Source organism: Salvelinus namaycush, chromosome 3 (assembly GCF_016432855.1).
Source record: "Salvelinus namaycush isolate Seneca chromosome 3, SaNama_1.0, whole genome shotgun sequence".
NCBI classification, from domain to species: Eukaryota; Metazoa; Chordata; class Actinopteri; order Salmoniformes; family Salmonidae; genus Salvelinus; species Salvelinus namaycush.
The window spans coordinates 2,585,276-2,612,213 of record NC_052309.1 but is presented as its reverse complement, the minus strand read 5'-3'; the positions used below and the strand labels follow the sequence as shown (position 1 = coordinate 2,612,213).

Here is a 26,938-nt window from a genome sequence, read left to right as displayed (position 1 = left end):
TTCAAGACTTATTCATTTGAGAAAAGAAGCAGCGAGACTGAAGTCTGTGAAGGTGGTAGTGAAGTGGTTCCTTCGGTTCTGTCTCTCTTTGTACTGACCGATGAATGAATTTGTAGACTGATGAAACTGCAGTAAATGGATTTCACCATGCTTGTCAAAAGCAGTTTATCTTCACTATATCCCTGTCTGTTAGTCTGGTAGGTAATTCAAATCTGAAAAATGTGCAAATAGATTTTATGAATCTCAAATGTATGAATACATGTAAAATTCTAGGTAATTACATGTAGTTTATTGCAAAGTAAAAACAAAATAATAAAAAAAATATATATATATGTTGTAAACTGGGCAAATACACTTTCCAGTTCCTTCGATTGTGTGTGTCAGTGGAACACTGTTGCTTCCGTCCCTCTCCTTACCCCGAGCTGGACTTGAACCAGGGGCACCCTCTGAACACATCAACAACTGCCTCCCAAGAAGCATCGTTACCTATCGCATCACAAAAGCTTGGAGATCAGAGGAAGGGAAACAACTACTTCAAGGTCTCCGAGCGAGTGACGTCACCGTTTGAAACGCTACAAGCGCGCACCGCTAACTAGCTAGCCATTTCACACTGGTTACATCAGGACATTGAGATGAGATGAATAGATGGTAACGAACACGATGACGGCCATGAATCAACGGAGTGGCTGCGGTTCTGGATTTTCCGGAAACCGGATTTTTCGTGTCTAAATATAAGGTTGTTTGTGCTCATGTGTCAGATTTTTTTTTATGTAGCTGCTGCCCCCTCCTTGATCAGCGATGAACGCCATTGTCTGGTGTAGCCTACAAAACTTCCTGTTGTACACAGAAGAACTGATCAACATGTTCGTACAAACTCCCAATGCAAAACTCAATGAGGAGTTACATGCAAGTATCTCGGCAGCATATCAGACGCAAGCAAGACACAGACACGCAACGTAGCCTAATTAGCGATTTAAAGTTGTTTTTTAATTATCATTGCAAACATTGGCTAAGCAGGAGGCAGACAGTCAAAGTAGTAGTGTTATTTTTCAGCAACTCTGGCTACGATATGGCAGCAACTATAAAGATTAGCCGTCATCATCACAAAAAAAATATGATTGTTTTTTTGCTCCAATGCAACGTGTAGGGACTGCATTCTGCTTGTGCCACTGCAATATCCATTACGACAAGACAGAGAAGGTACTGGCCTTCATAATGGCCTTGAATGTTTTTTTATTTCAGCTGTTCAGAAATATGAAGCTGAGACACAGGCTACATCATCATGGTTCAGAAGGGTCTCCCGAGTGGCGCAGCGGTCTAAGGCACCGCATTGCAGTGCTAGAGGCATCACGACAGATCCTGGTTCGTTCCCAGGCTGTGTCACAACTGGCCTCGATCGGGACCACCCATAGGGTGGGGTACAATTGGCCCAGTGTCGTCTGAGTTAGGGGAGGGTTTGGCCGGGGGGGGATGTAGGCCGTCATTGTAAAGAAGAATTTGTTCTTAACTGACTTGTCTAGTTAAATAAAGGGTCAATTAAATAAGAGGCTGAGTAAAGACACGCGTGTGCAGAAAAGTGATTCAGATGCTTATCTTTGAGAAAAAGGTTTCCAGAAGGGAACTCTGTATTCGCAGCCCCGGCCTTAATACAAAGACTATGTAGAATCCCATTGATGCTCTGGCACTGCACAGTAGTGTCCATTGTGTTGAGAAGAGATGAGACGGAGGACAGAGAGGAGTAGAAGAGAAAGGAGTGAGAGGCAGAATGATAGATTAAACTAGAGCCTCTTGTGTTTAAAGGATCTCACTTCAGGTCATGTAGGCCTATTTCTCAGACCTCTTCTTCATTCTGGATATTATTTCACTACTTTCCCGCCATATTCAGATGCCGACTCAGGGTGATTACTACTAGTTGTGAAAACATGTCTATCTGTTTTGGAGCTCTAACTTTTAGATCTGTCTGGCCCGAAGTAGATCCATCACCACGGTACCCCACGTCTCTTCTTACTAACAGTGTCACTCTGTCAGGTACCTGTGTATGGAGCTGATGGATGCCAACCTGTGCCAGGTGATCCAGATGGAGCTGGACCATGAGAGAATGTCTTACCTGCTCTACCAGATGCTGTGTGGAATCAAACACCTGCACTCCGCTGGCATCATTCACAGGGTGAGATAGCGTGTGTGTGTGTGTGTGTGTGTGTGTGTGTGTGTGTGTGTGTGTGTGTGTGTGTGTGTGTGTGTGTGTGTGTGTGTGTGTGTGTGTGTGTGTGTGTGTGAGTGTGGCATCAAACACGTGCACTCCGCGGGCATCATTCACAGGGTGAGATGACCTCAGTTGTAGAAATATAATAAATAGAATGTAATTCTATGACTCCCAAATGGTGCAGGGGTCTAAGGCTAGCTGTGGCACTAGAGATCTTGGTTAGAGTCCAGGCTCTGTCGCAGCGACCTGTAGATCCATGGCGCATAATTGGCCCAGGGTCGTCTGGGTTAGGGGAGGGTTTGGCCGGCAGGGATGTTCTTGTCCCATTGCGCACTAGTGACTCCTATGGCAGGCCAGGCGCAGTGCACGCTAACACGGTCGCCAGGTGTACGTTGTTTCCTCCGACACATTAGTGTGGCTGGCTTCCGAGTTAAGCGAGCAGTGTGTCAAGAAGCAGTGTGGCTTGGCTGGGTTGTGTTTCAGAGGACGCATGGCTCTCAACCTTCGCCTCTCCCGAGTCCATAGGGGAGTTGCAGCGATGGGACAAGACTGTAACTACCAATTGGATATCACGAAATTGTGGAGAAAAATAAATGTAATTCTATTTCTATGTCCTTTTTCACATATGAAACAGGACTTTAATCATGCTGAACATTACACTGCTTATAGCCCAGTGGGCAAAGCTGATGGAAATGACATCATTGCAACTGCCTCTGCCTGCTGTGATATGCCATCTGTGGACATTTAAACATACTATAGTACCTAGCACCACCTATTAAAGTTTTACCTCAGTAACCCTCATGTCTTGTTGTTGCTTTCCCTAAAGGACCTGAAACCTAGCAATATAGTGGTGAAATCTGATTGTACGCTGAAAATCCTGGACTTTGGCTTGGCTAGGACTGCAGGCACCAGCTTCATGATGACCCCGTACGTGGTGACGCGGTACTACAGAGCCCCAGAGGTCATCCTGGGCATGGGGTACAAAGAGAACGGTAAGACAGGTTCTAGAGGGGGTTATGGTGTTCTGACACTGTAACATGCTACTGCTGGGATGTGTTCTAATACTTTAAGATGTGTTCTAATAGTTTAAAATGTGTTCTAATACTTTAAGATGTGTTCTAATACTTTAAGATGTGTTCTAATAGTTTAAAATGTGTTCTAATACTTTAAGATGTGTTCTAATACTTTAAGATGTGTTCTAATACTTTAACTAACCCACGGACTCCTCAGGTGTGGTAGTGTAACGTCTTCTTTATGACCCTAAGTTAGAATAAGTCTACAGTCAGTGGTCTGTAGACAGCAGGGGCCTCTGACAGCCTCTCCACATCATAGAGTAAATACGTGCTTAGATAAACCACAAGCAGTGGTGAGTGGGTAACCTTGGCTCTACGCTCATGAATACACTACTAGACGGAGGCCTGTAGGGTGAGAGGCCGGGAGGTGAGGCCATGTATTTCCTGCCACCAGCCAAGCCCCAGCAGACTGGCTTCTTCTGTCTCTCTCTTCATTAATGGAATAGTAATTTGTCTGCGTGCTACGTCTCTGACTAATTATAGTCTGAATAACCAACCGCCTCTTTCCCACGCTCTCTGTCAACAACATCTCTTTCTCAATTCCTCTTTCCTTGATTTCTCACATATTTGATGTATCCTATCCTTGCCACCTTCTCAAAACGCATTGGAGGAGAACTTGAGGGTTCCGAGGGGAGTGACCGAGGGGAGGGTTCCGAGGGGAGGGACCTAGGGGAGGGTTCCGAGGGGAGGGTTCCGAGGGGAGGATACCGAGGGGAGGGTTCCGAGGGGAGGATACCGAGGGGAGGGTTCAGAGGGGAGGGACCTAGGGGAGGGTTCAGAGGGGAGGGACCTAGGGGAGGGACCTAGGGGAGGGTTCCGAGGGGAGGGTTCCGAGGGGAGGATACCGAGGGGAGGGTTCAGAGGGGAGGGACCTAGGGGAGGGTTCCGAGGGGAGGGACCTAGGGGAGGGTTCCGAGGGGAGGGACCTAGGGGAGGGTTCCGTGGGGAGGGACCTAGGGGAGGGTTCCGTGGGGAGGGACCTAGGGGAGGGTTCCGTGGGGAGGGACCTAGGGGAGGGTTCCGAGGGGAGGGACCTAGGGGAGGGTTCCGAGGGGAGGGACCTAGGGGAGGGTTCCGTGGGGAATGACCTAGGGGAGGGTTCAGAGGGGAGGGTTCCGAGGGGAGGATACCGAGGGGAGGGTTCAGAGGGGAGGGACCTAGGGGAGGGTTCCGAGGGGAGGGACCTAGGGGAGGGTTCCGAGGGGAGGGTTCCGTGGGGAGGGACCTAGGGGAGGGTTCCGTGGGGAGAGACCTAGGGGAGGGTTCTGAGGGGGCGACCTAAGGGAGGGTTCCGAGGGAAGGGACATAGGGGAGGGTTCCGAGGGGAGGGACCTAGTGGAGGGTTCCGAGGGGAGGGACCTAGGGGAGGGTTCCGAGGGGAGGGAGCTAGGGGAGGGTTTCCCGAGAGGGAGCTAGGCGAGGGTTTCCCGAGGGGAGGGACCTAGGGGAGGGTTCTGAGGGGAGGGACCTAGGGGAGGGTTCCGAGGGGAGGGACCTAGGGGAGGGTTCCGAGGGGAGGGAGCTAGGGGAGGGTTTCCCGAGGGGAGGGAGCTAGGGGAGGGTTTCCCGAGGGGAGGGAGCTAGGGGAGGGTTTCCCGAGGGGAGGGAGCTAGGGGAGGGTTTCCCGAGGGGAGGGACCTAGGGGAGGGTTCCGAGGGGAGGGACTTAGGGACGTTGGATCTTCACGTCTAATACGTTTTGATAAAGAGGCGAGGAGAAAGGATGCAGGGAAAGAGGAACTGAGAAAGAGCCTACGGTTTTCTTTTCTAATGCTAACCTCTGACTTATCTCTCACTCTCTGTCTCTGTACCTGCAGTGGATATATGGTCGGTGGGGTGCATTATGGGAGAAATGGTGCGTCACAAAATTCTGTTCCCTGGCCGGGACTGTATCCTTACTTACTAAGATAAGATAATATACATAATGTCAGTTGATCTTGATCAAAGAATAAGGCCAGCATTCAATCCAATCTGCTATAGCGCAGGGCACTATACTGCTGACAATACATATTTTAAAGGCTATTTCCCCCAACATTCGCAGCGATCGCTTTCGTGGTAAACGCTGCGCAAGCGTAAATTACCCATAATAGTCTGTTACTGTGCTTTAATATGCCATTCTTTGAATCCCGGTCTAAGATTTGTGCCTGTAAAATGTGGATGAACAGGTATTTAATAAGTGATTTGTATCAAAATAAAGGAAGTAGAGTACGTACATCAAATCCTACCATTGGCCCAATTCTTTATACATGTATTTTTAGATGATTCTTCTCAGACTCTCTGAAGGTGAATCGATACCTGTCCTGTCCCCATCTGTTAGGTACTGACCTGTTCTCCTCTGTTAGGTACTGTCCTGTCCTCCTCTGTTAGGTACTGACCTGTTCTCCTCTGTTAGGTACTGTCCTGTCCCCATCTGTTAGGTACTGACCTGTTCTCCTCTGTTAGGTACTGGCCTGTCCCCATCTGTTAGGTACTGACCTGTCCTCCTCTGTTAGGTACTGACCTGTTCTCCTCTGTTAGGTACTGTCCTGTCCTCCTCTGTTAGGTACTGTCCTGTCCTCCTCTGTTAGGTACTGACCTGTTCTCCTCTGTTAGGTACTGTCCTGTCCTCCTCTGTTAGGTACTGGCCTGTCCTCCTCTGTTAGGTACTGGGCTGTTCTCTCTGAAGGTGAATTGATACCTGGCCTGTCCTCGTTAGGTACTGGCCTGTTCTCCTCTGTTAGGTACTGGCCTGTTCTCCTCTGTTAGGTACTGGCCTGTCCTCCTCTGTTAGGTACTGGCCTGTCCTCCTCTGTTAGGTACTGGCCTGTCCTCCTCTGTTAGGTACTGGCCTGTCCTCCTCTGTTAGGTACTGGGCTGTTCTCTCTGAAGGTGAATTGATACCTGACCTGTCCTCCTCTGTTAGGTACTGGGCTGTCCTCCTCTGTTAGGTACTGGCCTGTCCTCCTCTGTTAGGTACTGACCTGTCCTCCTCTGTTAGGTACTGTCCTGTCCTCCTCTGTTAGGTACTGACCTGTCCTCCTCTGTTAGGTACTGGGCTGTTGTAGGTCTAGTGACTCTAACTAACTTGGCTGACTTCATAATAACTCTAATATTTCCATACTTTTATTATTAATTCACCATCTAATACATGAATTAACCTCTCTAAAAAGTTCTGTGTGTAATATTAACAAATTGCTTAATGTACGTTCTTACCAAGAAAGACATTATCCATCCTGTTTTCAATCTCTTTATTCTGGTACCTCTTTATTCTGGTACCTCTTTATTCTGGTACCTCTTTCGCAGAATGAGACATTCCTCACTCAGAATATTTATGCTTTTCTTAATTGATATATTTCTGGTGGCGAGTGTGTCTGCCTGGTGCGTGTTGTTTTACACTGTAAGAATCCAGAATATATTCTAAAGGCACTGTGGTCATTATTTTAAGGTAGTCAATGCCAATCAAAATGCCAGCAGAGTGAAATCTGTAAGTTGCTTTTACAGTGGATTTTTACCAAGCTAGCACATATGAAAAGTTTCATTCCAAAATGATATATATTCATTTTCAGAAATGTTGGTAAATGAGCTTTTATTGTTTAAAGAACTTATGAAAGAGATTGCTGTGTTTTTTTCACTACCTAATCATGGCATGGGGTTGTTCAATGACAGATAAGTATTTGTTTGATGTCTGTCACTTTTAATTTCAGAGAGACAAATAATCATGTTTTGTTTCGAAACTCTACAGTATATCCACCTCACTCTCAGATAAATAAATAGTACTGCTAGGTTTTACACAGTCAAATGTGACAAAAAACTACATTTTTAATAAAGAACTGTATAAAATGATGCATTTGTGACATCAATATAAAAAACAATAATTAAAATGTATCAGTACGATTGGACATTTTAGTCATTTTGCAGATGCTTTTATCCAGAGCGACTTACAGTTAGTCCATTCATCTTAAGATCACCAGGTGAGACCACCACATATCACAGTCACAGGATAGTCCGGAGTTGATATTCACTTAATAATAAGGAATCCCCTCGACCACGGCCACAAATTGGGCAAAACAAACATTCTTTCCTATTGACCCCCATTGTAAAAGAGCCCTCTTCGTTGTCGATTTGTTTTTTGTTGTACAGAAATAACAAAACATGCCGAAAAGCTGCTGTGTTTTTCAATGTAACCAGGTCAAAGATCCCGACCTACGGTTCTCAATTGACCCACATAGGGAAATAGAGCCTGTGAGAAGAGCCCTGTGGCTTCAGGCTATTCAACATGGGAGATTGGGACACATGGGGAAATAGAGCCTGTGAGAAGAGCCCTGTGGCTTCAGGCTATTCAACATGGGAGATTGGGACACATGGGGAAATAGAGCCTGTGAGAAGAGCCCTGTGGCTTCAGGCTATTCAACATGGGAGATTGGGACACATGGGGAAATAGAGCCTGTGAGAAGAGCCCTGTGGCTTCAGGCTATTCAACATGGGAGATTGGGACACATGGGGAAATAGAGCCTGTGAGAAGAGCCCTGTGGCTTCAGGCTATTCAACATGGGAGATTGACCCACATAGGGAAATAGAGCCTGTGAGAAGAGCCCTGTGGATCAGGCTATTCAACATGGGAGATTGGGACACATGGGGAAATAGAGCCTGTGAGAAGTGCCCTGTGGCTTCAGGCTATTTAACATGGGAGATTGGGACACATGGGGAAATAGAGCCTGTGAGAAGTGCCCTGCGACTTCAGGCTATTCAACATGGGGAAATAGAGCCTGTGAGAAGTGCCCTGCGACTTCAGGCTATTCAACATGGGAGATTGGGACACATGGGGAAATAGAGCCTGTGAGAAGTGCCCTGTGGCTTCAGGCTATTTAACATGGGAGATTGGGACACATGGGGAAATAGAGCCTGTGAGAAGTGCCCTGCGACTTCAGGCTATTCAACATGGGGAAATAGAGCCTGTGAGAAGTGCCCTGCGACTTCAGGCTATTCAACATGGGAGATTGTGACACATGGGGAAATAGAGCCTGTGAGAAGAGCCCTGCGACTTCAGGCTATTCAACATGGGGAAATAGAGCCTGTGAGAAGTGCCCTGCGACTTCAGGCTATTCAACATGGGGAAATAGAGCCTGTGAGAAGTGCCCTGCGACTTCAGGCTATTCAACATGGGGAAATAGAGCCTGTGAGAAGTGCCCTGCGACTTCAGGCTATTCAACATGGGAGATTGTGACACACAGGGAAATAGAGCCTGTGAGAAGAGCCCTGTAGCATCAGGCTATTCAACATGGGAGATTGTGACACATGGGGAAATAGAGCCTGTGAGAAGAGCCCTGTAGCATCAGGCTATTTAACATGGGAGATTGTGACACATGGGGAAATATAGCTTGTGAGAAGAGCCCTGTAGCATCAGGCTATTCAACATAGGGAAATAGAGCCTGTGAGAAGAGCCCTGTAGCATCAGGCTATTCAACATGGGAGATTGTGACACATGGGGAAATAGAGCCTGTGAGAAGTGCCCTGTGGCTTCAGGCTATTCAACATGGGAGATTGGGACACATGGGGAAATAGAGCCTGTGAGAAGTGCCCTGTAGCTTCAGGATATTCAACATGGGAGATTGTGACACATGGGGATCCATTGTCCAAGTAGACAACACGTAGATATGTGGAAAACATTTATCACAGGTAAGACATTTAACATGTTTAGTACAGTCTGTTTATAACTCACTACTTGTAGCTGTATAGTCCGTTTGTTTGTGTTGTTGGTCTTGGCTAGCTTAATGTTCTGGTTGGTAGCTAGCTAGCACTCACTAACATGGAGCAGAAAACTTGACCTTTGTCAAACACAATTTTCTTGTTGTCTGCCTGTTTTAGTCAATTACATAACTCCACGTAACAAAAGTACGACAGGTCTAAAGATGACTTTACAACATTGCCTGCTCCCTAGCGTTCTCACTACTTAGAAACACTTAATTGTAGGGCTTACCTCATGCCCATTTTCATAACCGTTGACCGTTACAAAGGTCAAGTTTTTGGTTGTGAGCCAATGGGGTAACCTCGGTAACCACAGGTTGTTTTCCCCTCAGGCGGGCAGGTCCTCGACGTTCTATCTAATACCGACTGGGACTATACGAACATTCAGGTCCTCGACGTTCTATCTAATACCGACTGGGACTATACGAACATTCAGGTCCTCGACGTTCTATCTAATACCGACTGGGACTATACGAACATTCAGGTCCTCGACGTTCTATCTAATACCGACTGGGACTATACGAACATTCAGGTCCTCGACGTTCTATCTAATACCGACTGGGACTATACGAACATTCAGGTTCTCGACGTTCTATCTAATACCGACTGGGACTATATGAACATTCAGGTCCTCGACGTTCTATCTAATACCGACTGGGACTATAGGAACATTCAGGTCCTCGACGTTCTATCTAATACCGACTGGGACTATACGAACATTCAGGTCCTCGACGTCCTATCTAATACCGACTGGGACTATAGGAACATTCAGGTCCTCGACGTTCTATCTAATACCGACTGGGACTATACGAACATTCAGGTCCTCGACGTTCTATCTAATACCGACTGGGACTATACGAACATTCAGGTTCTCGACGTTCTATCTAATACCGACTGGGACTATACGAACATTCAGGTCCTCGACGTTCTATCTAATACCGACTGGGACTATACGAACATTCAGGTCCTCGACGTTCTATCTAATACCGACTGGGACTATACGAACATTCAGGTCCTCGACGTTCTATCTAATACCGACTGGGACTATTCGAACATTCAGGTCCTCGACGTTCTATCTAATACAGACTGGGACTATACGAACATTCAGGTCCTCGACGTTCTATCTAATACCGACTGGGACTATAGGAACATTCAGGTCCTCGACGTTCTATCTAATACCGACTGGGACTATAGGAACATTCAGGTCCTCAACGTTCTATCTAATACCGACTGGGACTATACGAACATTCAGGTCCTCGACGTTCTATCTAATACCGACTGGGACTATACGAACATTCAGGTCCTCGACGTTCTATCTAATACCGACTGGGACTATACGAACATTCAGGTCCTCGACGTTCTATCTAATACCGACTGGGACTATAGGAACATTCAGGTCCTCGACGTTCTATCTAATACCGACTGGGACTATACGAACATTCAGGTCCTCGACGTTCTATCTAATACCGACTGGGACTATAGGAACATTCAGGTCCTCGACGTGCTATCTAATACCGACTGGGACTATAGGAACATTCAGGTCCTCGACGTTCTATCTAATACCGACTGGGACTATACGAACATTCAGGTCCTCGACGTTCTATCTAATACCGACTGGGACTATACGAACATTCAGGTCCTCGACGTTCTATCTAATACCGACTGGGACTATACGAACATTCAGGTTCTCGACGTTCTATCTAATACCGACTGGGACTATACGAACATTCAGGTTCTTGACGTTCTATCTAATACCGACTGGGACTATACGAACATTCAGGTCCTCGACGTTCTATCTAATACCGACTGGGACTATACGAACATTCAGGTCCTCGACGTTCTATCTAATACCGACTGGGACTATACGAACATTCAGGTCCTCGACGTTCTATCTAATACCGACTGGGACTATACGAACATTCAGGTCCTCGACGTTCTATCTAATACCGACTGGGACTATACGAACATTCAGGTCCTCGACGTTCTATCTAATACCGACTGGGACTATACGAACATTCAGGTCCTCGACGTTCTATCTAATACCGACTGGGACTATACGAACATTCAGGTCCTCGACGTTCTATCTAATACCGACTGGAACTATACGAACATTCAGGTCCTCGACGTTCTATCTAATACAGACTGGGACTATACGAACATTCAGGTCCTCGACGTTCTATCTAATACCGACTGGGACTATACGAACATTCAGGTCCTCGACGTTCTATCTAATACCGACTGGGACTATACGAACATTCAGGTCCTCGACGTTCTATCTAATACCGACTGGGACTATACGAACATTCAGGTCCTCGACGTTCTATCTAATACCGACTGGGACTATAGGAACATTCAGGTCCTCGACGTTCTATCTAATACTGACTGGGACTATACGAACATTCAGGTCCTCGACGTTCTATCTAATACCGACTGGGACTATAGGAACATTCAGGTCCTCGACGTTCTATCTAATACCGACTGGGACTATAGGAACATTCAGGTCCTCGACGTTCTATCTAATACCGACTGGGACTATACGAACATTCAGGTCCTCGACGTTCTATCTAATACCGACTGGGACTATACGAACATTCAGGTCCTCGACGTTCTATCTAATACCGACTGGGACTATACGAACATTCAGGTCCTCGACGTTCTATCTAATACCGACTGGGACTATACGAACATTCAGGTCCTCGACGTTCTATCTAATACCGACTGGGACTATAGGAACATTCAGGTCCTCGACGTTCTATCTAATACCGACTGGGACTATAGGAACATTCAGGTCCTCGACGTTCTATCTAATACCGACTGGGACTATACGAACATTCAGGTCCTCGACGTTCTATCTAATACCGACTGGGACTATACGAACATTCAGGTCCTCGACGTTCTATCTAATACCGACTGGGACTATACGAACATTCAGGTCCTCGACGTTCTATCTAATACCGACTGGGACTATACGAACATTCAGGTCCTCGACGTTCTATCTAATACCGACTGGGACTATAGGAACATTCAGGTCCTCGACGTTCTATCTAATACCGACTGGGACTATAGGAACATTCAGGTCCTCGACGTTCTATCTAATACCGACTGGGACTATACGAACATTCAGGTCCTCGACGTTCTATCTAATACCGACTGGGACTATACGAACATTCAGGTCCTCGACGTTCTATCTAATACCGACTGGGACTATACGAACATTCAGGTCCTCGACGTTCTATCTAATACCGACTGGGACTATACGAACATTCAGGTCCTCGACGTTCTATCTAATACCGACTGGGACTATACGAACATTCAGGTTCTCGACGTTCTATCTAATACCGACTGGGACTATATGAACATTCAGGTCCTCGACGTTCTATCTAATACCGACTGGGACTATAGGAACATTCAGGTCCTCGACGTTCTATCTAATACCGACTGGGACTATACGAACATTCAGGTCCTCGACGTTCTATCTAATACCGACTGGGACTATACGAACATTCAGGTCCTCGACGTTCTATCTAATACCGACTGGGACTATACGAACATTCAGGTTCTCGACGTTCTATCTAATACCGACTGGGACTATACGAACATTCAGGTTCTCGACGTTCTATCTAATACCGACTGGGACTATACGAACATTCAGGTCCTCGACGTTCTATCTAATACCGACTGGGACTATACGAACATTCAGGTCCTCGACGTTCTATCTAATACCGACTGGGACTATACGAACATTCAGGTCCTCGACGTTCTATCTAATACCGACTGGGACTATACGAACATTCAGGTCCTCGACGTTCTATCTAATACCGACTGGGACTATACGAACATTCAGGTCCTCGACGTTCTATCTAATACCGACTGGGACTATACGAACATTCAGGTCCTCGACGTTCTATCTAATACCGACTGGGACTATACGAACATTCAGGTCCTCGACGTTCTATCTAATACAGACTGGGACTATACGAACATTCAGGTCCTCGACGTTCTATCTAATACCGACTGGGACTATACGAACATTCAGGTCCTCGACGTTCTATCTAATACCGACTGGGACTATACGAACATTCAGGTCCTCGACGTTCTATCTAATACCGACTGGGACTATAGGAACATTCAGGTCCTCGACGTTCTATCTAATACCGACTGGGACTATACGAACATTCAGGTCCTCGACGTTCTATCTAATACCGACTGGGACTATACGAACATTCAGGTCCTCGACGTTCTATCTAATACCGACTGGGACTATAGGAACATTCAGGTCCTCGACGTTCTATCTAATACCGACTGGGACTATACGAACATTCAGGTCCTCGACGTTCTATCTAATACCGACTGGGACTATACGAACATTCAGGTCCTCGACGTTCTATCTAATACCGACTGGGACTATACGAACATTCAGGTCCTCGACGTTCTATCTAATACCGACTGGGACTATACGAACATTCAGGTTCTCGACGTTCTATCTAATACCGACTGGGACTATACGAACATTCAGGTCCTCGACGTTCTATCTAATACCGACTGGGACTATACGAACATTCAGGTCCTCGACGTTCTATCTAATACCGACTGGGACTATACGAACATTCAGGTCCTCGACGTTCTATCTAATACCGACTGGGACTATACGAACATTCAGGTCCTCGACGTTCTATCTAATACCGACTGGGACTATACGAACATTCAGGTCCTCGACGTTCTATCTAATACCGACTGGGACTATACGAACATTCAGGTCCTCGACGTTCTATCTAATACCGACTGGGACTATACGAACATTCAGGTCCTCGACGTTCTATCTAATACCGACTGGGACTATACGAACATTCAGGTCCTCGACGTTCTATCTAATACAGACTGGGACTATACGAACATTCAGGTCCTCGACGTTCTATCTAATACCGACTGGGACTATACGAACATTCAGGTCCTCGACGTTCTATCTAATACCGACTGGGACTATACGAACATTCAGGTCCTCGACGTTCTATCTAATACCGACTGGGACTATAGGAACATTCAGGTCCTCGACGTTCTATCTAATACCGACTGGGACTATAGGAACATTCAGGTCCTCGACGTTCTATCTAATACCGACTGGGACTATACGAACATTCAGGTCCTCGACGTTCTATCTAATACCGACTGGGACTATAGGAACATTCAGGTCCTCGACGTTCTATCTAATACCGACTGGGACTATACGAACATTCAGGTCCTCGACGTTCTATCTAATACCGACTGGGACTATACGAACATTCAGGTTCTCGACGTTCTATCTAATACCGACTGGGACTATATGAACATTCAGGTCCTCGACGTTCTATCTAATACCGACTGGGACTATAGGAACATTCAGGTCCTCGACGTTCTATCTAATACCGACTGGGACTATACGAACATTCAGGTCCTCGACGTTCTATCTAATACCGACTGGGACTATAGGAACATTCAGGTCCTCGACGTTCTATCTAATACCGACTGGGACTATACGAACATTCAGGTTCTCGACGTTCTATCTAATACCGACTGGGACTATAGGAACATTCAGGTCCTCGACGTTCTATCTAATACCGACTGGGACTATAGGAACATTCAGGTCCTCGACGTTCTATCTAATACCGACTGGGACTATACGAACATTCAGGTCCTCGACGTTCTATCTAATACCGACTGGGACTATACGAACATTCAGGTCCTCGACGTTCTATCTAATACCGACTGGGACTATAGGAACATTCAGGTCCTCGACGTTCTATCTAATACCGACTGGGACTATACGAACATTCAGGTCCTCGACGTTCTATCTAATACCGACTGGGACTATAGGAACATTCAGGTCCTCGACGTTCTATCTAATACCGACTGGGACTATACGAACATTTAGGTTCTCGACGTTCTATCTAATACCGACTGGGACTATAGGAACATTCAGGTCCTCGACGTTCTATCTAATACCGACTGGGACTATAGGAACATTCAGGTCCTCGACGTTCTATCTAATACCGACTGGGACTATACGAACATTCAGGTCCTCGACGTTCTATCTAATACCGACTGGGACTATACGAACATTCAGGTCCTCGACGTTCTATCTAATACCGACTGGGACTATACGAACATTCAGGTCCTCGACGTTCTATCTAATACCGACTGGGACTATACGAACATTCCATTCCAGCTAAACAATGGAAATATAGTACTTCGTAACAAAAAAAACATTTTTACACACATCTATAATCTATTCATAAAAAATCTGAGAAAAGTAATATTTAACACACACATGAATCTAACCATAAGCATTCATTTCTGATGAAAAAAACACAAATGTGAAAAATTGCTGGATATAGCATTTTGGAACGAAGCTATTCATATCCACTAGAGAGTGGCTTTACCCTGCTTTAGAAAAGCCCTGTTAGAACAGGTATGTGTCATGTTGTATGTCTGAGCGCAGTGTGTGGTTGATGGAGTTAGTATCACAGGAGGTTGGTGGCACCTTAATTGGGGAGGACGGACTCGTGGTAATGGCTGAGGCAGAATTGGTGGAATGGTATCAAATACATCAAACACATGGTTTGATGCCATTCTATTTGCTCCCTTCCAGCCATTATTATGAGCCGTCCTCCCCTCAGCAGCCTCCACTGGGTTTGTATGTCATGTGTCATACATGCTGAGTGACTGGTATGGGACTGTGTCTGGCTGCAGTGGACATGTGGTCTGTGGGCTGCATCTTTGGAGAGGTGATAAGAGGGACAGTGCTGTTCCCAGGCACCGACCGTATCCTTGCCTCACTTCTGGAACTGTCATCAACACTATACTGCACACTGCTAGAAGAAATGGCTCTGTGAAGAACCAAATAGGGTTCAATGGCTAGCGGCATACAGTATATGCCCTATAGAACCTTTAGATAAAAGGGACAGTGCTGTTCTCAGGCACCGGCTGTATCCTTGCCTCCTTCTATACACTATAACTAGTATTAACACAATAGCCTCCTTTATCCTGATTGTGTCCACATCCTGATTGTGTCCACATTTATAGACGGGTGTAGATGATCAAAAGACACATTGGGATCTGATTGTGATCAGATCTTCCTGACCACCTCTGGTGATAGTCAGGCACGCATTATGTCTGGATTTCTCACAAGTGTAGACGGATCTGGACAGTAAAAGCATATAAAATCATCATTATTCTGCCTTTTAAAATCATTGACAGCTGCGCCATTGACTTTTGACATCAATATGTGTTTTAAAAGAAATCAATAATATTTTAGAAGAATATCTGTCAAATAATTTGCATACAGGGAGGGACAGGGACATTTGGTCACAATGCAGACACAGTGGAGGGATAATAAACGCATTTTAATACCACGTGTAGACATATATCTGAAAATCTGGCACAATCAGAATGTGGTTCAGATCAGGACCAAGGATGCATGTTAGCGCCAGGTATAAACGGGGCTAATGATACAACAAGCTCCATAGATCTGCTACTAGCACACCACAGCTAACTAGCTAGCGATTTCACACCTACCTCATTCTGGCTTTGTTCCAGTCTTTACAGGCTACAACATACAGTATCAGGGCTGTCATTGAGACGAGCAGTTTGAACACCATCATAAAAGCGGAAAATGTCGAAAATAGCGTAAATTCAAGATGAGGGGGATACTGATAATATTTAAGGGGGGGATTGTCAGTATAAAAAAGTAAATGCTTTCTTTTAAAACACAAATTAAGATATGTAGCTATATGGAAAGGTTTTAGAATACATTTCAGCAAATTGTTTTAATGAAATTAGACAAGCTTAACATCCGTGTATAATAATTTTAGGGAATGAATGAAAAGGTCCCCAAGCTTCTCATCTCACAGGATGGTGTAGATGTGATTCCCAAAGTGTGATGTAGACAAAGAGAAAATGAAGCCGACGTTCCAGCAGGATGAGCTCATGTGTTTCTGGATGTCCTGGCTGGCTGGCAGGCATCCTCTACCACCCCCCTCTGAGAACGTTGGGAGATGGAGAGAACAAAGACAAAGCCATCTCCACCATCAACCCCCCCCCCGCCTTCCTCAGCTTGGCCACCTCCTATTCACCTACATACAAATACACACACACACACACACACACACACACACACACACACACACACACACACACACACACACACACACACACACACACACACACACACACACACACACACACACACACACACACACACACACACACACCATCCTTACCCCTCTGTTCCTATCCTAAAATAGTGCTGATCATTCAAATCAATTCAAGTTTATTTGCCATTTGTAATAAATTAAATGGAAATCTTACCAGAACTCTCATAATAATAAAATAAAACAGCAATCTTAACACAAAATCACACCAACCAGCCTCTGGAACATTCCCCTTCTTCTGCCTTCATATTGATAAAATATATTTTATACAATCCAGAGAGAACTTTGGGATGTTCCAATCTGCTATCTGCTAGTTTTAAAACCCACCTTAAGCGCACATGTACAGGCATCTTATCTTAACCCAGGACTGGGGAACAGTTTATTAAATGATAGGAAGCCAAGGAGAAAAGCATTGACTCTGTTCTATACCACTGTGCCTGTGTCCCAAATGGCATCTCACTGTATTCCCTATAGTGCACTACTTTTGACCAGGGCCCAAAGTGGGAAGTAGTGCACTATATAGGGAAAAGGTGCCATTTGGAATGCACTCTGGAATGCACACTGCTTCACTGAGAGATTAAGGGCTCGATTCAATCTGTTTCGCTGAAGTTCAGCATTACAGCGTGATTGAAATTTCAAAGGCAATCTTCCCGCGTTAGCGGAGACTGCATTCACGATAAACGCTACATACGTTGGCTAAATTACCTTTACATTTATATTGCTCAATTTGTAACGCTTCAGCCAAACAGATTGAATAGAGCCCTAGGTAGCTCTTTAATTAAGGATATGGGAGAATGGGGAGTGCTGATGCAATAATAACAAAAGCTTTAGTATTAATAGGGTCTTTCTTATAGCAGATTAAAGGAGTGGAATTACCATTGGAGATGAGATGAGGAGAGGGGAGGAATGAACTCCTCACCCCGGCCCAGATCACTCTGACCAATAGAACACTCAGACAGGACTCTCTATGCATCGTTCTGACACATGCATGTCTTGCGTCAGTATAGAAGAGGTACTATAGTACTAGTTTTAATAATCCACAAAATGCCAGAAAATATCTATTTTATGACCCCTTTTATTTGTTTATTTGTCAGGGACCATGCACAACAAATATTGCTGCAGATTTAGCTACAGTACTTGACTCCATTCTATCGGTAGTCCCTTGTACAGGGTTTCCCAAACCAGGTCCCGGGGACCCCAGGGGGGGCACGTTATGGGTTTTTGCTCTAGCACTACACAGCTGATTCAAATAATCAAAGCTTAATGATGAGTTGATTATTTGAATCGGCTGTGTAGTCCTATAGCAAAGGGTCCTCAGGACTGAGTTTGGAAAACGCTGCCCGAGTACCAAGTTAACACTGTTTTGTGTTAATCTATAGATAGGTGTACAAGGCCTTGTTTGTTGGTGAACCCACTTAATGTCCATACGGGCCACTGACTGCACAATATCGTACAATGTTGATCAACATTTGTTTGGACTGTCAGACTAGGAAGAGATCTGTTTGTTTACCGTGATTGAACTGATTAAATGGTCAATCTGCAATTCAAGCAATAACAAAGCAGCCACCATGGCACTGTTATGGTAAACAGCTGAGGGATGGGGCTGGAGAAATGTAATCACCCTCAAATTCATAGACAGAGCTATGGATGCACGACTGACCATCCATGATATCAACATGATAGCTTGTACCATGTTTTGAGGCTACATTATACAGTGTTTGATTACAAACGAAGGAGTTAAACAAGCTTCTATTCTGGGTTCTAGTAGTAGCAGCAGCAGCAGTAGTAGTAGTAGTAGGAGTAGTAGCAGCAGCAGCAGTAGTAGTAGTAGTAGGAGTAGTAGCAGCAGCAGCAGTAGTAGTAGTAGTAGGAGTAGTAGCAGCAGCAGCAGTAGTATTAGTACTACTAGTAGTAACAGTAGTAGTAGGAGCAGTAGCAGCAGCAGCAGCAGTAGTAGTAGTAGTAGGAGTAGTAGCAGCAGCAGCAGTAGTATTAGTACTACTAGTAGTAACAGTAGTAGTAGGAGCAGTAGCAGCAGCAGCAGTAGCAGCAGTAGTAGGAGTAGTAGCAGCAGCAGCAGTAGTATTAGTACTACTAGGTGTAACAGTAGTAGTAGGAGCAGTAGTAGCAGCAGCAGCAGTAGTAGTAGTAGTAGTAGGAGTAGTAGCAGCAGCAGCAGTAGTATTAGTACTACTAGGTGTAACAGTAGTAGTAGGAGCAGTAGTAGCAGCAGCAGCAGTAGTAGTAGTATGAGTATTAGCAGCAGCAGCAGCAGCAGTAGTAGTAGTAGCAGTAGTAGTAGGAGCAGTAGTAGCAGCAGCAGCAGTAGTAGTAGTAGCAGCAGCAGCAGCAGCAGCAGTAGTAGTAGTAGTAGTAGCAGCAGTAGTAGTAGTAGCAGTAGTAGTAGTAGCAGCAGCAGCAGTAGTAGTAGTAGGAGTAGTAGTAGCAGCAGCAGTAGTAGTAGTAGTAGGAGTAGTAGTAGGAGCAGTAGTAGTAGGAGTAGTAGCAGCAGTAGTAGTAGTAGTAGTAGCAGCAGTAGTAGTAGTAGGAGTAGCAGCAGTAGTAGTAGTAGCAGCAGCAGTAGTAGTAGTAGCAGCAGTAGTAGTAGGAGTAGTACTAGTAGTAGTAGTAGTAGTAGCAGTAGTAGTAGTAGCAGTAGTAGTAGTAGTAGCAGCAGTAGTAGTAGTAGGAGTAATAGTAGCAGCAGCGGTAGTAGTAGTAGTAGTAGTACTAGTAGTAGCAGTAGTAGCAGTGGCAGCAGCAGCAGCAGTAGTAGGAGTACTAGTAGCAGCAGCAGTAGTATTCGTACTACTAGTAGTAACAGTAGTAGTAGGAGCAGTAGTAGCAGCAGCAGTAATTGCAGTAGTAGTAGTAGTAGTAGTAGTAGCAGCAGTAGTAATAGCAGTAGTAGCAGCAGCAGTAGTAGTAGTAGTAGGAGTAGTAGTAGCAGCAGCGGTAGTAGTAGTAGTAGTAGCAGCAGCAGTAGTAGTAGTAGTACTAGTAGTAGTAGTAGTAGCAGTAGTAGCAGTGGCAGCAGCAGCAGTAGTAGGAGTACTAGTAGCAGCAGCAGTAGTATTAGTACTACTACTAGTAGTAGTAGAAGTGGCAGCAGCAGCAGTAGTAGTAGTAGGAGCAGTAGTCACAGTAGTAGTAGTAGCAGTAGTAGTAGGAGCAGTAGGAGTAGCAGCAGCAGTAGTAGTAGTACTACTACTAGTAGTAGTAGCAGTAGTAGCAGTGACAGCAGCAGCAGTAGTAGTACTAGTAGTAGTAGTAGCATCAGCAGGAGTAGTAGTATTAGTAGTAGTAGTAGTAGCAATATGATAAGTAGTAGTACCAATAGTAGTAGTTGCAGCAGTAGTAATAGAAGTAGTAGTAGTAGTAGTATCAGTAGTTGCAGTAGGAGTAGTAGTAGCAGTAGTAGTAGGAGTGGTAGTAGCAGCAGTAGGATAAGTAGTAGCAGTAGTAGTAATAGCAGTAGTAGTAGCAGTAGATGTAGTAGCAGTAGTAGTAGCAGTAGTAGTAGCAGTAGTAGTAGCAGTAGTAATATCGGTAGTAGTAGTAGTAGCAGTAGTAGTAGTAGTAGCATCAGTGGTAGTAGTATCAGTAGTATCAATAGTAGTAGTAGCAGTAGTAGGAGTAGTAATAGCAGTAGGAGTAGTAGTAGTAGTCGCAGCAGTAGTAGTAGTAGTGGTGGTAGCAGCAGTAGTAGTAGTGGTAGCAACAGCAGCAGTAGTAGTAATAGTAGGAGTAGTAGTAGTAGTAATAGCAGTAGGAGTAGTAGTAGCAGTAGTAGTAGGAGTGGTAGTAGCAGAGGCAGTAGCAGTAGCAGTAGAAGTAGTAGTAGTAGCAGCAGTAGTAGTAGTGGTGGTAGCAGTAGTAGTAGTAGCAGTAGTAGCAGTAGGATAAGTAGTACATTACATTGCATTTACATTTAAGTCATTTAGCAGACGCTCTTATCCAGAGCGACTTACAAATTGGTGCATTCACCTTATGATATCCAGTGGAACAGCCACTTTACAATAGTGCATCTAAATCTTTTAAGGGGGGGGGGGGGGGGGGGGGGTTAGAAGGATTACTTTATCCTATCCTAGGTATTCCTTAAAGAGGTGGGGTTTCAGGTGTCTCCGGAAGGTGGTGATTGACTCCGCTGACCTGGCGTCGTGAGGGAGTTTGTTCCACCATTGGGGTGCCAGAGCAGCGAACAGTTTTGACTGGGCTGAGCGGGAACTGTACTTCCTCAGAGGTAGGGAGGCGAGCAGGCCAGAGGTGGATGAACGCAGTGCCCTAGTAGTAGGAGTAGTAGTAGTAGCAGTAGTAGTAGAAGTAGTAGCAGTAGAAGTAGTAGTAGGAACAGTAGTAGTAGCAGTAGAAGTAGTAGCAGTAGAAGTAGTAGCAGTAGAAGTAGTAGTAGCAGTAGTAGTAGTAGCAGCAGTAGTAGTAGTAGTGGTGGTAGCAGCAGTAGTAGTAGTGGTAGCAACAGCAGCAGTAGTAGTAGTAGTAGGAGTAGTAGTAGCAGCAGCAGTAGTAGTAGTACTATTAGTAGTAGTAGCAGTGGCAGCAGAAATAGCAGTAGGAGTAGTAGTAGGAGTAGCAGTAGGATAAGTAGTAGTAGCAGCAGTAGTAGTAGCAGCAGTAGTAGTAGCAGTAGAAGTAGTAGCAGTAGTAGTAATGGTAGTAGTAGCAGTAGCAGCAGCAGCAGCAGCAGTAATAGCAGTAGGAGTGGTAGTAGTAGCAGTAGTAGCAGCAGTAGTAGTACTATTAGTAGTAGTAGCAGTAGTAGTAGTACTATTAGTAGTAGTAGCAGTAGGAATAGTAGTAGTAGTAGTAGTAGCAGTAGGATAAGTAGTAGTAGCAGTAGAAGTAGTAGTAGGAACATTAGTAGAAGTAGTAGCAGTAGAAGTAGTAGTAGTAGCATTAGAAGTAGTATTAGTAGCAGTGGTAGTAGTAGTAGTAGTAGTAGTAGTAGCAGTAGCAGTAGGATAAGTAGTAGTAGTAGCAGTAGTAGTAGTGACAGTAGTAGTAGCATTAGTAGTAGTAGCAGTAGAAGTAGTAGCAGTAGAAGTAGTAGTAGTAGCAGTAGAAGTAGTAGTAGTAACAGTAGTAATAGTAGTAGTAGCAGTAGTAGTAGTAGCAGTAGTAGCAGTAGTAGTAGCATTAGTAGTAGCAGTAGCAGTAGAAGTAGTAGCAGTAGAAGTTGTAGTAGTAGTAGTAGCAGTAGAAGTAGTAGCAGTAGAAGTAGTAGTAGCAGCAGTAGTAGCAGTAGAAGTAGTAGCAGTAGGATAAGTAGTAGTAGTAGTAGCAGTAGTAGTAGTAGCAGTAGAAGTAGTAGTAGCAGCAGTAGTAGCAGTAGAAGTAGTAGCAGTAGGATAAGTATTAGTAGTAGTAGCAGTAGTAGTAGTAGCATTAGTAGTAGCAGTAGAAGTAGTAGCAGTAGTAGTAGTAGCATTAGTAGTAGCAGTAGTAGTAGCATTAGTAGTAGCAGTAGCAGTAGAAGTAGTAGCAGTAGAAGTTGTAGTAGTAGTAGTAGCAGTAGAAGTAGTAGCAGTAGAAGTAGTAGTAGCAGCAGTAGTAGCAGTAGAAGTAGTAGCAGTAGGATAAGTAGTAGTAGTAGTAGCAGTAGTAGTAGTAGCAGTAGAAGTAGTAGTAGCAGCAGTAGTAGCAGTAGAAGTAGTAGCAGTAGGATAAGTAGTAGTAGTAGTAGCAGTAGTAGTAGTAGCATTAGTAGTAGCAGTAGAAGTAGTAGCAGTAGTAGTAGTAGCATTAGTAGTAGCAGTAGTAGTAGCATTAGTAGTAGCAGTAGCAGTAGAAGTAGTAGCAGTAGAAGTTGTAGTAGTAGTAGTAGTAGTAGCAGTAGAAGTAGTAGCAGTAGAAGTAGTAGTAGCAGCAGTAGTAGCAGTAGAAGTAGTAGCAGTAGGATAAGTAGTAGTAGTAGTAGCAGTAGTAGTAGTAGCAGTAGAAGTAGTAGTAGCAGCAGTAGTAGCAGTAGAAGTAGTAGCAGTAGGATAAGTAGTAGTAGTAGTAGCAGTAGTAGTAGTAGCATTAGTAGTAGCAGTAGAAGTAGTAGCAGTAGTAGTAGTAGCATTAGTAGTAGCAGTAGTAGTAGCATTAGTAGTAGCAGTAGAAGTAGTAGCAGTAGAAGTTGTAGTAGTAGTAGTAGCAGTAGAAGTAGTAGCAGTAGAAGTAGTAGTAGCAGCAGTAGTAGCAGTAGAAGTAGTAGCAGTAGGATAAGTAGTAGTAGTAGTAGCAGTAGTAGTAGTAGCAGTAGAAGTAGTAGTAGCAGCAGTAGTAGCAGTAGAAGTAGTAGCAGTAGGATAAGTAGTAGTAGTAGTAGCAGTAGTAGTAGTAGCATTAGTAGTAGCAGTAGAAGTAGTAGCAGTAGTAGTAGTAGCAGCATTAGTAGTAGCAGTAGAAGTAGTAGCAGTAGAAGTAGTAGTAGCAGTAGAATTAGTGGTAGTAGCAGTAGAAATAGTCATAGTAGTAGTGGTATTGGCTGTATAAGTAGTCGTAGTAGCAGTATTAGCAGTATCGGTCGTAGTAGCAGTAGACGTAGTAGTAGTAGTAGTAGTAGTAGTAGCAGTAGTTGTAGTATCAGTAGTATCAGTAGTAATAGTGGCAGTAGTAGTAGTAGCAGTAGCAGTAGTTGTAGTAGCATCAGTGGTAGTAGAATCAGTAGTTGTAGCAGTAGTAGTAGTAGGAGTAGCAGTAGTAGTAGTATCAGTAGTGTTAGGAGTAGGAGTAGTAGTAGTAGTAGTAGTAGTAGTAGTATCAGTAGTAGTAGTAGTAGTAGAAGTATCAGTCGTAGTAGGAGTAGTATCAGTAGCATTAGGATTAGTAGTAGTAGTAGTATCAGTAGTAGTAGTAGTAGCAGTAGTGTCAGTAGTAGTAGTAGGAGGAAGAGTAGTAGCGTTAGTAGGAGTAGTGGTAGTAGTAGTATCAGTAGTAGTTGTAGTAGTATCAGTAGTAGTAGTAGTATCAGTAGTAGTAGTAGCAGTAGTAGCAGTAGTTGTAGTAGTTGTAGTATTATCAGTAGTAGTAGTAGTAGTAGTTTCAGTAGTAACAGTAGGAGTAGGAGTAGTATCTGTAGTAGTAGTATCAGTAGTAGTAGTAGTAGTAGTATCAGTAGTAAATCAAATCAAATCAAATTTTATTTGTCACATACACATGGTTAGCAGATGTTAATGCGAGTGTAGCGAAATGCTTGTGCTTCTAGTTCCGACAATGCAGTAATAACCAACAAGTAATCTAACCTAACAATTCCACAACTACTACCTTATACACACAAGTGTAAAGGGATAAAGAATATGTACATAAAGATATATGAATGAGTGATGGTACAGAACGGCATCGGCAAGATAGCATAGTAGTAGTTGTATCAGCATTAGGAGTAGTAGTAGTAGTATCAGTGGTAGTTGTAGTAGTAGTATCAGTAGTAGACGTATCTTTAGCAGTAGTAGTAGTAGTAGGATTAGTAGCAATAGCAGTTGTAGTAGTAGCAGCAGTAGTAGTAGTAGTAGTAGTACTAGTAGTAGTAGTACTAGTAGTAGTAGTAGTGTCAGTAGTAGTAGTGTCAGTAGTAGTAGTAGTAGTAGTAGTAGTAGTAGTAGTAGTAGTAGTAGCATCAGTAGTAGTAGTAGCAGTAGGAGTAGTAGTAGTAGCAGTAGTAGTAGTAGTAGTAGTAGTAGCAGTTTTAGCAGTAGTAGTAGTAGCAGTTTTAGTAGTAGTAGTAGTAGTGTCAGTAGTAGTGGTGTCAGTAGTGTCAGTAGTAGTAGTAGTAGCAGTTGTAGTAGTAGTATCAGTAGTAGTAGTGTCAGTAGTAGTAGTAGTAATACTAGTAGTATCAGTAGTAGTGGTGTCAGTAGTGTCAGTAGTAGTAGTAGTGTCAGTAGTGTCAGTAGTAGTAGTAGCAGCAATAGTAGTAGAAGTGTCAGTAGTAGTAGTGTCAGTAGTGTCAGTAGTAGTAGTAGAAACAGTAGTAGTAGCAGTAGTAGTAGTGTCAGTAGTGTCAGTAGTAGTAGTAGCAGCAGTAGTAGTAGTAGTAGTGGTAGTGTCAGTAGTATCAGTAGTAGTAGTAGTGTCAGTAGTGTCAGTAGTAGTAGTAGTAGTAGTAGTAGTAGCAGCAGTAGTAGTAGTAGTAGTGGTGTCAGTAGTGTCAGTAGTAGCAGGATCAGTAGTGTCAGTAGTATCGGCAGTAGTATTGCCAGTAGTGGTGTCAGTAGTATCGGCAGTAGTGGCAGTAGTAGTGGTGTAAGTGGTGTCAGTAGTAGTAGTAGTACCAGTAGTAGTAGTAGTAGTATCAGTAGTAGTAGCAGTAGTAGTAGTAGTAGCAATAGTAGTAGTAGTGTCAGTAGTAGTAGTAGCAATAGTAGTAGTAGTAGCAGTAGTAGCAGTAGTAGTAGTAGTATCAGTAGTAGTAGTAGTGTCAGTGGTGTCAATTGGATCAGTAGCAGTAGTAGTAGTTTCAGTAGTAGTAGTAGTATCAGTAGTAGTATCAGTAGTAGTAGTAGTAGTAGGAGCAGTAGGAGTAGTATTTTTTATTTTTTAACTAGGCAAGTCAGTTAAGAACAAATTCTTATTTACATTGACGGCTTACCGGCCTACCAGTAGTAGTAGTAGTAGCAGCAGTAGTAGTAGTAGTAGTAGTAGTAGCAGCAACAGTAGCAGTTGCAGTTTAAAGCCTATGTACAGTGTAACAGTTTGGGGACATAGCCAGGCCAGGGTGCTTTGCTGTCCAGGTTTGTTGTGTTTCTTCCTTAACCCCTCCCTCTCAGATATTGACCAATGGAATAAGGTGATTGAGCAGCTGGGCACGCCTGCTCCAGAGTTTATGAAGAAGCTGCAGCCCACCGTCCGTAACTATGTAGAGAACAGGCCCAAATACGCAGGCCTCACCTTCCCCAAGCTCTTCCCCGACTGCCTCTTCCCCGCAGACTCAGAGCACAACAAACTCAAAGGTGAGTCAATGAAGTGGCGGTTCTATTCTATTCAATTCTATTCGGTTCTGTTCTATTTTTTATTTTCAAGAAGGCATTGTGCAGCATGTGTGTGGAGACTAGAGATTGTTTGTGTCTGTGAGTGTTGTACAGTGTGTCAATGTGTCTGTGTGTGTTGTACACAGAGTCAATGTGTCTGTGTGATAAAGGCATATATATTTTATGTGATTGTAATCTCATCAAACTGAACTGGCTTTTGGCTCACGAGGGGCAGAATAAGTGAAGTGATATACTGTAACTGAAATTGACTAGGGTGACAGTCACTCCCTTCAGTGAAATTCATTTAGAGGAAGAGGGTTTAAACCAAGACGTTATCCACTACCTTTCCATCTACATTTCCAGAGAAATCATATTCATCATATCATGGTATTCCCAGGAAGTATTTCTACAGGAGGCTTCCAGAGAAAATAGTTTACAAAATCCCAGGAGGATAACAGGCTATATCGGAAGAAGACAGATTTCTCCTAAATATAATGACATCTGCCTGGTACCGCGGCTACATCAAAGCCATGCAGTATGTCTGGGAAGGAAATTCACATGAATGACTCAGGGGCCCTCCTGCTGCCTCCTGTCTCCTGCCTCTTGCCTGCCTGCTCCTGCCTCCTGTCTCCTGCCGTCTCCCGCCTGCCACCTCCTGCCTGCCGCCTCCTGTCTCCTGCCTTCTGTCTCCTGCCGCCCCCTGCCTGCCGCCCTCTGCCTCCTGTCTCCTGCCGCCTCCTGTCTCCTGCCACCTTCTGCCTCCTGTCTCCTGCTACCTCCTGCC

The 26,938-nt window shown here is 44.5% G+C and overlaps 1 protein-coding gene across 8 annotated transcripts in view; it reads left to right on the top strand.

Moving 5' to 3' along the window:
* The window catches only part of mapk10 (mitogen-activated protein kinase 10), an 83,275-nt gene that overhangs the window by 29,595 nt on the left and 26,742 nt on the right, over positions 1-26,938 (top strand). For 4 of the 8 annotated variants that reach the window (XM_038988766.1, XM_038988765.1, XM_038988759.1 and 1 more), the window contains exons 4-7: positions 2,029-2,167; positions 3,030-3,195; positions 15,726-15,797; positions 25,954-26,136. In XM_038988766.1, the coding sequence (XP_038844694.1) occupies positions 2,029-2,167; positions 3,030-3,195; positions 15,726-15,797; positions 25,954-26,136 (560 nt within the window). Of the gene's footprint in view, positions 1-2,028; positions 2,168-3,029; positions 3,205-5,092; positions 5,165-15,725; positions 15,798-25,953; positions 26,137-26,938 lie in introns of all 8 variants that reach the window. The other 4 variants (XM_038988764.1, XM_038988763.1, XM_038988760.1 and 1 more) reach the window with 2 other exon arrangements.